Source organism: Cygnus olor, chromosome 4, assembly GCF_009769625.2.
Source record: "Cygnus olor isolate bCygOlo1 chromosome 4, bCygOlo1.pri.v2, whole genome shotgun sequence".
NCBI classification, from domain to species: domain Eukaryota; kingdom Metazoa; phylum Chordata; class Aves; order Anseriformes; family Anatidae; genus Cygnus; species Cygnus olor.
Window position 1 is genome coordinate 4494625 of NC_049172.1, and position 16800 is coordinate 4511424.

At 40.5% G+C, this 16800-nt stretch overlaps 1 protein-coding gene across 15 annotated transcripts in view; it reads left to right on the forward strand.

Annotated features, from left to right (window-relative positions):
- The window catches only part of COL25A1 (collagen type XXV alpha 1 chain), a 308172-nt gene that overhangs the window by 197689 nt on the left and 93683 nt on the right, over window positions 1-16800 (forward strand). For 13 of the 15 annotated variants that reach the window (XM_040554847.1, XM_040554846.1, XM_040554856.1 and 10 more), the window contains 2 exons: window positions 8469-8495; window positions 8661-8687. In XM_040554847.1, the coding sequence (XP_040410781.1) occupies window positions 8469-8495; window positions 8661-8687 (54 nt within the window). The remainder of the gene's footprint in view (window positions 1-8468; window positions 8496-8660; window positions 8688-16800) is intronic. The other 2 variants (XM_040554850.1, XM_040554855.1) reach the window with 1 other exon arrangement.

A 16800-nucleotide genomic window follows, 5' to 3' on the forward strand; every position in this document is an offset into this window, starting at 1 on the left:
CTGTTTTACAAGTTCCATTTAGTGGAATTTCCATTATGTTGATTTTTGTTTGTTTTTATTTACAGTATTGCATCAAAACTAATATCAGTAAATAGATGCTTAATTAGCAAGTAGGAGAATAAGAAAGTGTACCCTAGACAAGGAAGTCAATGAGGGCTTATGTTCAGGAAATACTTATATTATGATGCTATAAACAATAAATGGTATCTAGGAGGCTTTTTACTTTACCAGAAGCCATTTTTTTTATCTACAGTAACATGACAAGTTTTTCTGTCACCATATCCTTGGTCTTTCTGGAATCACAGAATCACACAGCATCATCTAGGTTGGAAGAGACCACCAAGATCATCTAGTCCAACCTCTGACCTAACATTAATAAGTCCTCCACTAAACCATATCACTAAGCTCTAAATCTAAACGTCTTTTAAAGACCTTCAGGGATGGTGACTGAACCACTTCCCTGGGCAGCCTATTCCAATGCCTAACAACCCTTTCAGTAAAGAAGTTCTCCCTAATATCCAACCTAAACCTCCCCTGGCGCAACTTTAGCCCATTCCCCCTCATCCTGTCACCAGGCACGTGGGAGAATAGACCAACCCCACCTCGCTACAGCCTCCTTTAAGGTACCTATAGAGTGCGATAAGGTCACCCCTGAGCATCCTCTTCTTCAGGCTGAACATCCCCAGCTCCCTCAGCTGCTCCTCATAAGACTTGTTCTCCAGACCCCTCACCAGCTTTGTTGCCCTTCTCTGGACTTGCTTGAGCACCTCCATGTCCTTGTAGCGAGGGGCCCAAAACTGAACACAGTACTCGAGGTGCAGCCTCACCAGAGCCGAGTACAGGGGGACAATCACTTCCCTAGACCTGCTGGCCACACTGTTTCTTATGCAAGCCAGGATGCTGTTGGCCTTCCTGGCCACCTGAGCACACTGCTGGCTCATATTCAGCCGACTATCAACCAATACTGCCAGGTCCTTCTCTGCCAGGCAGCTTTCTAACCACTCATCTCCCAGCCTGTAGCTCTGCTTGGGGTTGTCGTGCCCCAGGTGCAGGACCCAGCACTTGGCCTTGTTGAATGTATTGCAGCTACTCAATTCGTAGGAATTAAACAGTAGTTGATTCAGATTATATTTGCTTAAGTTATATCATGGCTGATCCTTGATTTGTCATGCTCAAGCAATGGGTACACAGTCACACACTTTGTACCATGGAATCTTTTGTATCTAAATTTGTGGTTTTGCAAAGAAAAAAATGGCATTTGTCTGTAGAAGGAGAAAAGAAAAAGAGGAGGGAAGAGGACAGTCTTATTAATTAAACAATGAATGCAAGGATGTCAGATAAAGGATAAGGAGACCTTGTCTTGAATAGGACACTGAGCCCTATGTTTCTTTCTGGGTAATGAATTGGTTAGCACAGACCCATTTGCAGCTTGTGTAATTATCTGATGATTTTTATGAGCAACATTGTAAAGTTCAAAAAAGCACCCCCATCCTGATCTCAGCAGGAGCATTGCATGAGAAATGAAGATGCATGTCTAAATTACAGTTATTGTACTATAAACCTCCACTTTCTTGACACATTTTGGGTAGACTGTGCTCTCCTGCCTGCAGTTTATGGACCCGTCTGGTTTATGTATTGGCACAAATCACTGAGTCCTAGTACAAATGTATGAATTTATGGCAGGGTTCACTTACAATTTACTTGTTGATATGAATGTTAACTGAGCTGTTTATCTAGATTGTTATATACATGAATTTTATGTTTCTCAAGTTACATCCATTTACACAGCATTTATTAAGTCGGGCAGTTATTGTGTCAAGTATTCAAGTTTCATTTCCTCTGCCTTGGAATATTGTAACAAAAATTGGAGAATATAAGGGGAGTCAAAGAAAGATTGGTACGAGTCTTTTGTTGGTAGCTGTTGGGCAGTTGTTTGTGTTTTAAAGGTTTCACCATAAGTCAGCTATATCCCATGGGAAGAATGAAATAAAAAGAGAAGGGAATATAATTTCAGAGGTAGAAACTGTCAGATTCGCTGGAAATTCTTGTGAACACTTGTAAAATTGATGCGAAGTGAGATGTTGGCATTGTAAACTAGCATACGTAAACATTGGCTGCAAACATGGCCAAGTTTAACAAATGCCAAAACCACATTGCTCAGTAGTTCAGGGCTTGCACAGTGGACACAACTAAAATGAGTGTAGGAACTTTGAAATGGGATTGTATTTCTTAATACTCCTTGTAACTTCTTATCTTAGGATTCGGCATACCTGATCCTAATATTTTGCGGCAGCTATAGGTTAGACTGGGGAATTTTGGTCCAGTCAGCAGCTTGTAATTTGGTAAAGGTGAAAGTCATGAACCAGATTTCAAAGAGAACAAAAGTCAAACTTATCTCTGGTAGTTTGTTGTTACATGCTGTAATCAAATTTTATCTTCAAAACATGTTGCAGGAGTTGAGCTAGTTTAGACAATGTATGGCTTGTCATGTAGTTGTGAAAATATGATTAACTAAGTTGGCACATGTATTTGTGTTTTGAATTTGCCTAGTTATTGTTGGACTGACTGGTTCACTTTTCTTCTCCTCTCCATAAGGCCACTCTTTCCTTATGCTGCCAGTTACAGCCTTACTGTGGATGCCATAGCTGCCTGTAGGGATGAAGGCATGGTGTGTTTTTTTACCCAAAATCAAAACAGAGGTGGGATCTTGCAAGCTTCATTCAGTCCTCTACCTGCCAGAATGCCTTAGCCCATGGCTATAGCTGTTCTGTTGGAAATGTAGGAAAGTGGTGACAGTATCTAAAAGGTTTTTACTACCAGTGTCTGCTGTGGTAGCTCCATCTGGTTGGAGTTGTTGAGTTTGACATCTCTGGCTCCTTAGGAAGCCTGAAGGAGACAATCCCATTGTGACCTGGGACTCTCACAGCCCAACTGACTTTATTGGGCTGGTTGTTGCCAGCTTCTGCTGCAACAGGTCTTTTCTGCAGTGGTGGCATCACTTGGGTTATTTAAACATCACCAAAAATCTGGATTCCTCTGCCCTGGCTTGGGAGCTTTCCATATAGCCCAGAAGCATTGCTGTTTCTTTGAACCCCCTCCTGAGTGTGTACCCCTTACTATTTCCACTTCTATTTTCTCCTCAATGCTTGAAGCCTTTTTTCTGAAGTCATGGTAGAACTTTCTGTATTACAGTTATTTGTGAAGTCATGGTAGAAGTTGCTGACTTATGGCAAAGGGCAGATCTGTAGCAATAGAAAATGGAGGAAAGATATGTGTAAGAATTCAGATCATTCTGAATGCTTGTAAAACCAACATAAATCAAATACTGGCTTTTGAAGAGGTCCTCCGAATGTTATCTGAGTGAAGACCGTAAATGTTAGTCTCTTGTTTTCCAATACTGTGTCCTCTTGCCCTTCCATTCATTGTACATGTATTTATAATAATGTAAGGGTGGTTTCATTGGAAATGAAAAAATTGAAATGGGATTTTGATGGTCGTTGCCAGCCCTGCCCCCCCAAGAAAAAAAAAAATGTAACCTGCTAACAATCTTGTACATGGCTGTTGAATAGATTATGGATTTGACCTCGATTTCAGTTTTGTTCTTGGCTGGCAGGTGCCTGGAGGGCTTTCAGTCTGCTTTAGAAGGTCTTGTTTTAAAAACAGTAGTATTTGTCACCTAATTATGAATGCAGATTTTGCATGTGTTTGTGATTTACAAGGCCTTCTTTACGTGAAGCAGGCTATAAACTCTCTTTGGAAATGTATAGTAGTCTGGAGCAGATAATTACACTTTGAGAAAAGAGCCTCTGTTTCCAGTGAAAACACTGTAAAGTTATTTCAGAAATGTTCTGACCTCAGACGTTTCATATAACTTACACAAAATGCTTTCACATTTGTGCAGCAGCTAGTGGCTTGATCTCTGCCATCTCATAAATGAAAGTGCAGAAGTCTCCTTGGGAAAAAAGCAGGATGTCTATGCTGTGGCCTACAAAGCTAGTGTTATTTTACTCACTCTGTTCTTTGTGTCTGTGCCCTTAAACAGAAGAAACCTTGCCCTCCTTTAAACAAATCTGTCTCCTAATCACACTCCGCCTCCGCAAACCTAACTTTCCCTCAGATTTTTCTTCCTCCCTTCCTCCACTCAATGTTCACACACTAATAAATTCTGCAGTAAAAACCTTGGGAGAATTTCTCAGCACAAATGGAAAGAAGATGTCAAAGACCGAGGATAGGAATTTGTCTTTTAAACTAGCAAAAACAATAGAGAGCAATTGAAACAATGGGAGAAGAGCCAGAGATGGGCAAACAAGCCATGCAGGAATTGCATTAATTTTCTTTCAATGAAACCCCACTGTTTCTCTTTGATAACATCCAATAAGCTATTTTTGCTTGGAATTGTTTGTTTGTTTTTCTAACCTCTTGCTGGAAAGGAAAAACGTTGCAAATACAAGTGTAGAGACTCGTGAGAATGTTCACACCAAAAACACTCTCGTGGCCCTTTGAAAAGCTGTTTCTAACTTCTCATACAATACAGTTGTCATATATTGATGAAGGCTTTGTATGAAAAGTTTGTATGCTGAAAGGGTGACTTGACAGAAACAATGGCATGTAGCACTTGGGGAGAGCAAACATCAAATGGTCCTAATCCCTGGCTTCACCCAGCAGAGAGCAATGAATGGAGAACAGACTTCCAAATATGATGAGGACAGGTAATCTTCAGAAAGCCCTGCCTGGAGAAATGAGGACAACATTTCATTGAAATACGTGATTATCTCAACAACAACAACAAAATGTCTGGGTGTGGATTATACTTTCATAGAATCATAGAATATCCCAAGTTGGAAGGGACCCATAAGGATCATCAAGTCCAACTCCTGGCACCGCACAGGTCTGCCCAAAAGTTTAGACCATGTGACTAAGTGCACAGTTCGATCACTTCTTAAATTCAGACAGGCTTGGTGCAGTGACTACTTCACTGGGGAGCCTGTTCCAGTGTGCGACCACCCTCTCAGTGAAGAACTCTTCCTGATGTCCACCCTAAACTTCCCCTGCCTCAGCTTAACACCGTTCCCACGGGTCCTGTCACTGGTGATAACGGAGAATAGGTCAGTGCATGCCCCTCCACTCCCCCTCGCGAGGAAGTTGTAGACTGCGATGAGGTCCCCCCTCAGCCTCCTCTTCTCTAGGCTGAACAGGCCAAGTGACCTCAGCCGCTCCTCATATGTCTTCCCCTCTAGGCCCTTCACCATCTTCATCGCCCTCCTCTGGACACTCTCCAACAGTTTTACATCCTTTTTGTACTGTGGTGCCCAGAACTGCACACAGTACTTGAGGTGAGGCCGCACCAGCGCAGAGCGGGACAATCACTTCCCTCAACCAACCATCAATGCCGTGCTTGATGCATCCCAGGATACGGTTGGCCCTCCTGGCTGCCAGGGCACGCTGCTGGCTCATATTCAACTCGCTGTCAACCACAAACCCCAGATCCCTCTCTGCAGGGCTGCTCTCCAGCGTCTCGTCACCCAGTCTGTAAGCATAGCCAGGGTTGCCCTGTCCCAGGTGCAGGACCCGGCACTTGCTTTTGTTAAACTTCATGTGGTTGGTGGTCGCCCAGCTCTCCAATCTGTCCAGATCTCTCTGCAAGGCCTTTCCACCCTCATCCGAGTCTACAACTCCTCCAAGTTTAGTGTCGTTGGCAAATTTGCTCAGAACACCTTCTAGTCCTATATCCAAATCATTTATAAAAACATTGAAGAGGACTGGCCCTAAAATGGAGCCTTGAGGGACCCCACTAGTGACCATCCGCCAGCCAGATGTGGCCCCATTTACCACAACCCTTTGAGCCCTGCCCGTCAGCCAATTGCTCACCCATCGTATGATGTTTTTTGTTTAGCTGTATGCTGGACATTTTGTCCAGTAGGATCCTATGGGAAACCGTGTCAAAAGCTTTGCTGAAGTCCAAACAGATCACATCAGCTGGTTTCCCTTGATCGACTAGATGGGTGATCTTATCATAAAAGGAAATCAAATTTGTTAGGCAGGACGTACCCCTCATGAACCCATGTTGGCTGGGACCAACGACAGCATTGTCCCCCAGGTGCGCTTCAATAACTTCAAGGATCAAACAAAATGTCTGGGTGTGGATTATACTTTCAGAGATCTCTTAGCAGGAAAATCTGCAGGGGATGGACACACAAGGGCCACCTTTGCAGGTGGAGACGGCTGAGCATATTGCCAACAGTAGTACCAGGGAGATGGTCTAGCAGTTCACCGATCTACTGGTGTGGTTCAGCCTTGTTTCTGTCCCATTGAGCCAGCTGGGGCAGTCTTTGGCATCTTATTTTGTACTGGCTGGCAAGGCAGTGGCAGGCATGCCCCAGGACAGCTGTGAGCCCAAACCCTCAGCATGCAGGAGTACCCTTGGGCATAAGAACAGCACTGAGCATCTGGATGAAAGCAGTAACATCTGCCACGATCGCAGCAAGATCCAAAAGCCAACATCTGTCTGCAGTCTCAGTCATGTCATGTTATCTATAATTTCATGCCTGAGATCCAAGAAATAGGATTCTGACTGTAGCAGATGGGGGTCATGCTATTTGTAGTTTGCAGCCAGTAAGATATTCAGAGCCTGTAATGGTTTGATAATTGAAGGAGATAGAACAGCCACAGCACTCTGCTTGTGCTCAGTGTTCACCATAAAAAAAGCAGTAACAGCCAGCTCTGAGTGATTTTTAGTTCTTCCTATTCCACACTTAGTGTTAATAATGGTATGAGTGTGCAAATTTGGTAGCTTGGTGGCACGTATGTGTGTTTTAAAATGGGCTTGTTGAAAATGATCTCTGCTGTAATGTCATGTCCAAGTAAACACATGGAGCAGCTAGCTAGCTGTGGACTGTGTTGTATGTGTTTTCCAGTATGTGTATATATATATTTGTATATATATATATATATACCTGTGCATTGGAGAGGGGCAATATGGGATCACGTATGAAAAAAATAATAATAATGTAGAGACCATAAAGATACAGCAAGCTTGTGTCCAGTTGTTTTGCTTCATCCATTTCTGAAGAGGCCAAGTTCATGCAGGAGAACAGGAAGCGGGCAAGGATCATAGTGAGTGGTGCAGGTGGTTTCCACTCAGCCTGCAGTGAGCGCTGCCCTTCCTACAGGGGATGCAGGAGGCCAGGTAGCAGAGTTGCTCTCATGTCCTCTGCAGCAGGTGGAAGAAGTGGCAGACTGTGGAAGGGGAGGCATATGCTTTAATTCCTTGAAAGATTCAGCAGCAGGGGCTCTTCTCTGACATGCATCAGAAACCCTTAAAAATAAACAGAAAATTATCTACAATAGGAATTCTCAGACTTGCATGTGGTTGATCACATCTTTAATACACAGCAGACTGACCTTCCCTGCATTTGCATTTACATGGGCCACATGAATTTTTACAAATGAAATTGTGAAATGGCCCAAACATGCTCAGCTCAGTAACCTCGGTTATTTTTAATAGTGTTGCTGGTAGCAACAAAATTTGTTCTACACGCAGCACATATACATGCACACACAGTGCTCTTTCTGTTATAATAGTGGACCCTGCCAGCTTGGATGGATCCTCCTCTGTTTCCAGCTGCTTTCATACGTACCTCAGGTCCTTCTTTGTAATGGAACACCTGCGTAGCTTTCAGAAAGCTGGAGGTAGAGTCTGCACTGTGTAAGCAGCCAGTTCTCTGCAGACCTCAAGCATTTTTATTCACTAGCCACTAATCTGAAAACCAGTGTTTTAGAAAACCTGCTGGTAGCTTTCTGGAAGGTGCTCAAAAAAGAATAAAAATTGTAAAGGACCCTGCTGGTTTGTGATACTGTCACCTTACAGTTTGTCTGGTGGTAAGTAACAATCAATATTACTTCTGCAAAATCATGTTACACAAATTTCTCATCAAAGAGCTTATTTTACCTAAAGAGTGTGCTTGAGACTAAACATCAGTTTCGGTGTTTCCAAAGATAGGAATGAAAGCACTACTTTTAGATTCCCTAATCCATTTTTCTTTGGCAATCTAAGATAAGAAGGGTGCCAAAATAAATGGCAGATTTATAAGCCTGTGAATTTATTAACTGCACTTGCAAAGAAGTTTTGCAGGATTAGAAAACATTTGTTATCTGATAGGAGATAAACTGTTGCTCCTAGCTGAAATCAATAGAAATTTTGCCATATCAGGCATGGTTTTGCTCGTCAGAGCAGTCTGATTTAGCACATGGAGTGAGCAAACTATTCAAGGAATAGCTGTACAGTGACTATTATTATTACTGTGAAGAAGCTGTCTCTGGAATATCGCTGGTATTTGGTGTGAAAAATTGTAAGGGAATACTTTGTTATGAAGAAATCCCAGGTTTGCTCAGACCTCTTTCTGCAGTGTCGCAGACTTCACCAGTACGAGCAATTCATTGGTTTGAATCTTTGCTTCTTTTTCTTTCAGGGCCCTCCTGGTCCAAAAGGCGAGAAGGTGAGTTGATATACGGGTGACACTTCCAAGGTGAATGGAAAGCCGTCGCAGCATGAACTAAAGACACAGTTTGTATTGACGCAGTGTAATGTTAGATTATGTACGAGAGCTGGGTAGCACACAGATGCTGTGTTAAACCTATCATCTCATCTTTCCACTTTGCAGGGAGATCAAGGTGATCAGGGCCCTCGGGTAAGCATCTTAAAAAAAATGTTACACTTCCCCTTCGCTGAGTAGGCAATTAGTCCTTAGTGCAAAACTAAATTAAATACATTGTCTGAGCTAATTATGCTTATTAGCTGCATTTACCCTGCATGTTGAAGTCAGTGTCTGCAGGACGGTAATACTGAACATGACCAGATAGTGTCTGAGAAGACTTAAGTAACAGTAGTAAGTAATGCTTTAAAATATAAAATTTCCCTTGTGGGTGGAAGCAGGTTTCAGTGATTTTGCTCTGCTATATAAAAGTTGGCTTTCCTAACCAAACCTTTCAGTTTCCCAGCAATGTTTTCACGCCTTGCATGGGCTCCCACAATGCAGAGGGCCAGTGGATTTATAATAAATGTAGTTCTAGATTTCACGTAAAATATACCTATTATTTAGTAAAGTGTAAACAAATACTTATGCATGTACTAGCTTTTTTTCGTGACTTATATGTATTTAATTTTTTTAATAACAATATTATGACTTCTTAAACATGTCCAGACAGACAGACAGAACATGGTTTAGATGTGGAAACATAAAGGTTGTTTTAATTTTTAAATATCATGTTCATTTTAATAGAGAAATAAAGAGGAATACAGGGGTGAATATGGCTGTGCCAGTTCATTGTTCTTTACATCTGTGCTTCATTAAAAGAAGTTTGGTTACATTGTTTTAATGATACAGTGACTTTTTTCTTTAGTTGCATATTTGGTGCATATTTCCATTGATTTTTTTTTCTGTCAAATAAGCAGAATATTTTGAATTTATGATGTTATTTATTTTATTATTTCTTCTTACTTTACTTTTTTTTTTCCCTAGTCAGTAAAATTATCTAAAGTCACCACATAGTTATCTATTGGAATTCAGTGTTGGTGCTATCAGCATCATATTACCTCCAGGGTTCAATTACTGTTGTGTCCTGCTTTACCAAGACACATGCCGTGTATTGGAGGGCAGTAGAGTCCTCTCTGGACTGTACAGATCATGGTTATGGTTACTTTGAGGTGCTGTTAAATCAAGTGCTGCTAAGAACCAAAAAATACGCAACCTAAGGAATTTACATTTAAGGACATTATGAAGTTATTTGTGCAGTAGGGGCTGCCAGTTGAGGCTATCTGAATACAGGAGAGGAATTGAATGAGGTCAGCAGAAGAGAGGAAGAACTGGTGAACAGCACCTTTTTGAAATACATGCTTAGGTATTTTTCCCAGTCTTGCTGGTTTTCCCTTTTTCTGAAGTGGGCTTGAGTGTGTTCTACAGAAGCTTCTTTTTTTTTATTCTTCCTTTTTATTCCCCCCCCCCCGGGTATTTCATGAGCAGTAAGTACTACGATGCCTCTGACCACTTTGTGTTTCATAGTACAGCAGTTCTCTCTTCTGATGACTGTTTTCAGGGTAAATCTGCTCACCTTGATGTGCCAGGGGATTTAGAATGTAATTAATGGAAATTATATGTGTCAGCCAGTCATGCACCAAATGAAACCAAACCCATTTAAACCTGGTTGGTTACCTTTACATATAGTTTTCCACCTATGTCAAATAATTGTTTTTGGAGGTGGTACCATACCCTGAAGTGTGGTACCTGTAGGTGACTCTGGAATTAAGTCAGCATTTAGATGCGACAAGTTTACAAACAGATTGGATAAAATGTCTGAAAGTGATGGACATTTTAAAGCTAATTCAACTTTTAGAGATATAGAACTTGAAGTTTATTTGTGATATTTTTACATATTATTTGAGACTAGCACTTAGTTTAATAAAGATTTTATTGTTCCAAGTTATTTTTATGATTTGGAAATTTTAAAATGATCCTTTATTCTTTTTTAAAGCTGCTTTCTTTCCTCCTGGTATTTTCAGGGAGTAAAAGAAAACCATTTAGTAAAAGAAATCCACATAAAATGTGGAGACTCTCCAGGTCAAGGTGGGACCTTAAGCTCTTAAAATCCTGCTGAAATTAAAAGAAAAAACATTTAAGAAACAAAAAATAATTTATTTCTGTCCCTGCATATACCATTTCAGATTTTCTTTCTGGGTCTTTAAATGTTGAGAGATTCTTCTTCCTGAAATCTCAAAACTTCTTATTTTATGATCCCTGGAGATGATGAGTATATACTGAACTTATCTGAGATTCAGGTTTACTTGAAAATATCTTCAATAAATTAAAGTAGTAGAAAATTGACTCTCCAAACACTGCCCAGAAACTTATATTTGTAGAATAACAGGTCTGAATACTTTGTCTTTTTTTGAAGAAGAAGAATCTGCAATGTTTTCTTAGGTATTCAGAAGTAATTTGTTGACCAGTCTCCTTCATTTTACAGGGTTGGAGTAAGGACTCTGGTTCATAATGCCATGTGGCCTAATCCACTTATGTCCATATGTAAGCAAAAGCAACATTCCAGTTGTGTGGATGATGTAGAAGTTCATGTTCTGAGAGTGAGCTTGAACAGCAGATTAATTTGTGCTTTGATCTCATGAGACCACAAATAAAGTAGTGGTGGTGAGTGCATTCAGCAGTCCTAATCTTATTTGAAGAAATGCCTTTTTTATTTTTTATCTTTAGATACTTTTATATCAGATATCTTCTCACTACTTCAGCGTACTGGTAGACTGAACATTTAGGTCAAATGCAGAACTAGCTTTCCTCAATACCAGTTAAGATACACAAATGTTAGTAAGTCTTTTAAATGCTTTTCTTTTTGCAGAGGACATGGCTTTGTGACACGTCCATGCAGATTTGCATTACTGTACTGTGCCATGGCAAAATAAAAAATGATGGTTCTTAGCCTTTGGGCTATTAGAATAAATGCTGATGTCAATCCATTGCTTCGTTCTAGTTGCTCAGCTGCTCTATCCCAGCTTTAAAAAGCTTTGAAGGTTTCATAATGGAAGGACTGCAGAGTATATGTGTTCCGAGTAGAGATTGTACCCTGATTAATGGAAATAGATGTTCAGAGGTGAATATTTGGGAGTAAAGCAACTTGTACTGTGTCTTAAGTGGTCTGTTATTGTCCTTCGGTAAATGATATAATAAATATCTTCTGTCCTTTACTTCACGTGCATGAGAGATCGGGTCTAGAAATCATGGGCTAGCAGCTGGCTTTAAATTGGTTTTGGTCTAGGTACAGTGAGAAGCTCCACAGAAGCCATATTGAAGTATTTTCATGAAATTACTTTCTCCTTTTGGTATGTTTAAGTAAATTTTCCTAGCTGCTGGCTTTGCACAAAATTGATAACATCTCTCAAACTTCTTCAGCAGAAGAGATTAAGTCCTAGAAAAGAAAGGAATTCAGAAGTTTATTTTATTGTGTTAACCTTTATTGACTTGAAGATGAAACAGGTTCTTTATCTACTGTTAAACCAGTTGGGCTCAGGTAGTGATATAATGTTCTTTTCTATTTAACCTTTTCCTCTTCCCTGTTTATTTTTAATATATTTACTCTTTATTTGCTGCCCACTAAAGAGAAATCACTGCTTTGCAACATAAATTTTGCAGGTTCTACTCCTCTGTGTTGGAAAACTATTTAAATTTGTCTAATATAGACAGACATAGGCCTGAAAGCAGACTATTTACTGAAATAAATACAAGTATATGTGTATATATAATATAAGTACAGGCCACATTTTTAAATTTAAGTATTGCTTCACTTGTTGCATTATGGACACCACATTTATAAGCTGTCCCATATTAAAGGGAAATTGAAGATATATAAGAAATGCATTTTGACCTGATCTTTTCTTTAAAAAAAAAAATTAATTAGGCTTGTTTTTAATGTGCGCGTATATTATCCTTAGTTAATATGTTTCTAAGAATATATAGACAATATTTTGGGCCTTTTTCTGCTCCTACTGACAAAATGGGGAAAACCTTTTTTGACGTCATTAAAATTAGTTCTTCATTCATAAATCAGAAAATACTAGTTACAGAGTCATAAATAAACCATGTTCATTTATTCTTCACTTTCTTTTAAAGCTATCTTATTTTGTCCTATTTTTCATTTGAGAGTTGGCACATCTTTTTTTAGAAGGGAACAGGTCTGCTTCACAAAACAGTAGAACGTAAATTAATCTGACTTACTGGGAGTCTTGCTTTTGATGAGGGCAATTTTTGAGGCATTGCTAACTGTAGCAAATGCAGGTAAATCAGTGTTATAAATAGGAAGCTTTGCTCAAATCAAACAATACATGCAGCTGATTTTGTATCCTCGTCTTGTCAAAGCAAATGTATAATATTATAGTCAGAGTTTTATTTTAATTTAATATAATTTTGCATAACGTAAGCCTATTCTGTCAGTGTCTTGATGATGTTTGATTATATCCTACTGAATGTTCCTCATAGTTTTTTCTATAAATTCTGCTCATTAATTTTATCTGCCTTAATAGAAGGACTGCTCAGCTTTCTTTAGCATAAATTAGCGTTGTCCCCAGCTGTTTTTCTTTCCTGATTAAATATTCTTTGGTTTCCTTTATATGAATATGCTGTCAAAAGCTGCAGTAAATGTGATGATATAGTGATGGTGCTCCCTAAGCAATATTCCTACGTGTGTATAAAATAACATTTTCTGTTTTGCTATGTGTTATTTAAAACATAATTCACACAGTACTGCTTTCAAATCATGCTTTACTAATATGACTACCCATGTAGTTATTTTTTTATTGCCTGATGTGTATAAGCAAATTATATTCCTAGTTCTAAACTATATCTAACCACTGTTTTGAACTATACTCCTAATGTGCCACAATAAGAACGCTGAAAAAACTTACAAGATTTCTTCTGTTAACATAAGTTTCACTGAAGCAGCCTCATTGAGGAAATTTGCCTGTAAGCAGTTAATCCTGAGGCTTAGTTTACTTATCTGTTAAAAGGCAATAGGGGTATTTACCTGGTCCATTCTTGGGAGCAATTATCTGTTCTAATTCACCAGTTTTAGGTGGTCGTGGCTCCACTGTTTTCCATTAAGCTGAAGGGCAGGGTAACAAATTGGAGTGAAGTTAGGAAAGAACTGAGATTGCACTGGCTGCCCACATTGCCTGGAGCACTGGGACACTCAGACTTGAGATGCTATTCACAGGAGAATTCTCTTGGCAGTGGATGACGCTCCAGGGCCCAGCTATGCCTTTGATGTCCTGCTCATGAGGTACCACTGGGGAATGCAGAACAGCTGTGACACTAGAGAGTGCCACATACCTGCTCCCAAGATGAGGATGTTGTCATTCCCATCTTAAGAGCTAGGCAGTGCATGTCTTCACTCACCACCCGTCAGTTTGCATCTTTCTCCTTTTTAGTAATGCCAGAGGAATGGTGAGGAAGGAAGTCTCTGTACATCCTGTTCCTTTTTCTACAGCCCTGTCCCGTGACTGAGAAAACATTATGTAGGCGTTTCATCTCAGACAGCAGCTGTCCTGTAAAATACTGCAGTACTGAACACTTGAGTTAGAGCAATTTGATCAAAAACAGCTCTTCAAATTTACTTCATCCAGTCCTAACAAATATCAGAGAAGTAGTTCGAACCACTTACCTGCTTCACTTAACTGCGGTGGGTATCGAATTTAAAAAGAAACATGATAAGACATGACAGAAGTTTATTGCTGTGAGGACCAACTTGGTTTTGGGGCAGACCAACCCATCTTAGATTGAAGAGGATGTTTCCCACCAGTTTCAGTGAGAGCAGGTATGACTTCAGGAAGGATATTTTCTGTAGGTCAGATTGTGGTCACTCATCAGAACTTGTAACTGAGTTGTGTGGAGAAGTTATTTGCCTCACTGAAAATTCATCTAATACTAGAACTAAAATAGATAAGTGCTGGCTTTTCCCAGTTTTGTTCATTTGGAGTGCAGTGTCAGGCAGAGTTCACAGTGAAAGTTCAGAAGTCACTATGGAAAATAACACTTTTTTTTTATAATGATCCAGTTCTAGTCAGAGACAGCTTGTGCTGGTTCTTAAACATTACATTTTTATTATTTTAATACAAAATCTGAATTGTTACACAATATATTCAAATTATAACTCGTTGCTGAGCGATTGCCTAAGTGAAAAAAATTCCTGGATCCTTGTCTTGTTGTGGTGCGCTGCTTTAGTTAGCAGCATTACTGATGGAGAAAGCAGCAGTTATGATAAAAGGGATTATATAAAAGAGCTCCCGCTGAGAGTCCATGGCACTGTACAGAGTGATACCAAACACTGTGTTCCCCAGGGCAGGTACAATAATTAGCTGCAGGACTGGCACTCAGTCTGAGGGATTAATTAGAACTGGAGGTGGTGTTGGGGGAGGGAAAGCAGCCATAAAGAGTGTCAGGATCACTCTGGCCTGAAGCCTGTGTGATTTGATGTGAAATAGCAGCAGCTGGCTGTAACCTTAGGAAGTGCAAGTGAACAGCAGGTGGTAATTCCTGTCTCATTTACCATGTCTTCACAGGAACATGTAAGCTTGTGCAGTTTGGGTTTATTGGCAGGTCAGAAGGAAAATCCTAAGGAGGACTGTGACATTTACTGCACTAAGCAAATGCAGTAGTCAAAAGGGTGTGTATGCAGTGCAGTATAAAACCACTAATGTAATGTTGTTATACCTGCCATTCAACAAGGTTATGATAACCTTGTAGTCTTGGCCTTGCGTAGACCAATGCGTAAAACTGAGTGTACTATGAAATATCTAGGACTGCTAGTGGGAATGGCATCTTTGGAGACTGTGATGGATGTCAGAGGAGAATTATTTCATCTGAGTAGGAAGTCAGAGGCAATGATGTGAGGTTCTGCCATCCTTCAGTTTTCTCTGTGACCGTTGTATGGGAATGAGTAGGCTTTACCTGTGTTTCCAGGCAGGTAAGCAGAACACTGTATAATATGGTCACAGGCCTGTTAGCTTCCACCTAGCATCATTTTTTGCTTGGAGTTTTGGCAAAAATTACATCGGGATGTGCAACAAATGTGTTAATGTAGAAATTGTAACCAGCTAGTGTTTCAGGGTAAGCCTGAGTTGCTGTCAGCAGTAGAATTTAGTGGGCCAGTGGTCTCTGTTGATCATTGTAGTGTTTTGTACTCTGTGAGGGCCTCCCAGGGTGTAGAACAAGAGCCCTTCCTATGTGCAGTTGAAGAATCAAACCAAATAAAGAGAAAATTGAGTAACTTTGAATCCATCATTGAGAACAACTTTAGACAGAGAAAAAATAAAACAGATCTAGGGGATATTTGAGGCTATATTTATAGCAGAGTGACAGGAAAGGAAGAGAACTCATGTTGTGGAAAGGATAGATCTTTTTATGCCTTTTTTGAAGCTCATTGTTTGCCAACATTATCCTTCACGGATGCCAGAAGATGCAGTGCCTTCTAAAGCCTCCCATGCATGCAAAAACTATGCACTTGTTATAATTTCTTTGCTGGGTTCCACTTAATACTTCTGTATTTCTGGCCTTCTCCTGAAGCGCATGTTGCATATGGGGAGACAATCTAGGTCCAAGGCAGCACTGCGTTTTTCTGACCATTAGAGAGAGATCAGACCTAATGCATTCAGCTCTGGGCCCCCCAGCACAAAAAGGACATGGAAGTATTAGGATGAGTCCAGAGTAGGGCAAGGATGATGATCAAGGGGCTGGAGCACCTCTCCTCTGAAGACAGGCTGAGGGAGTTGGGGTTGTTCAGCCTGGAGAAGAGAAGGCCCTGGGCAGACCTTACAGCAGCCTTCCAGTACCTAAAGGCGGCCTACTGGAAAGCTGGGGAGGGACTCTTGTCAGGGAGTGGAGTGATAGGATAATGGCTTTAAACTACAGGAGGGTAGTTTTAGATGAGATATAAGGAGGAAATTCTTCACTGTGAGGGCAGTGAGACACTGGAACAGGTTGCCCAGAGAAGTTGTGGGTGTCCCATCCCTGGAGGTGTTCAAGGCCAGGCTGGATGGGACTTTGGGTAACATGGTCTGGTGTGTGGTGTCCCTGCCCATGGCACGGGGTTGGAACTGGATGATTTTTAAGGTCCCTTCCAACCCAAACCATTCTATAATTCTATGAAATTGTCTGCTTTGGGCAAAAGAAAGATGCCTTTTTCCCACTTGAGAACATGTTGGAAAAGATTGTTGCTGAAGGCGGGGGGGGGGGGGGGGGGGGGGGTGTT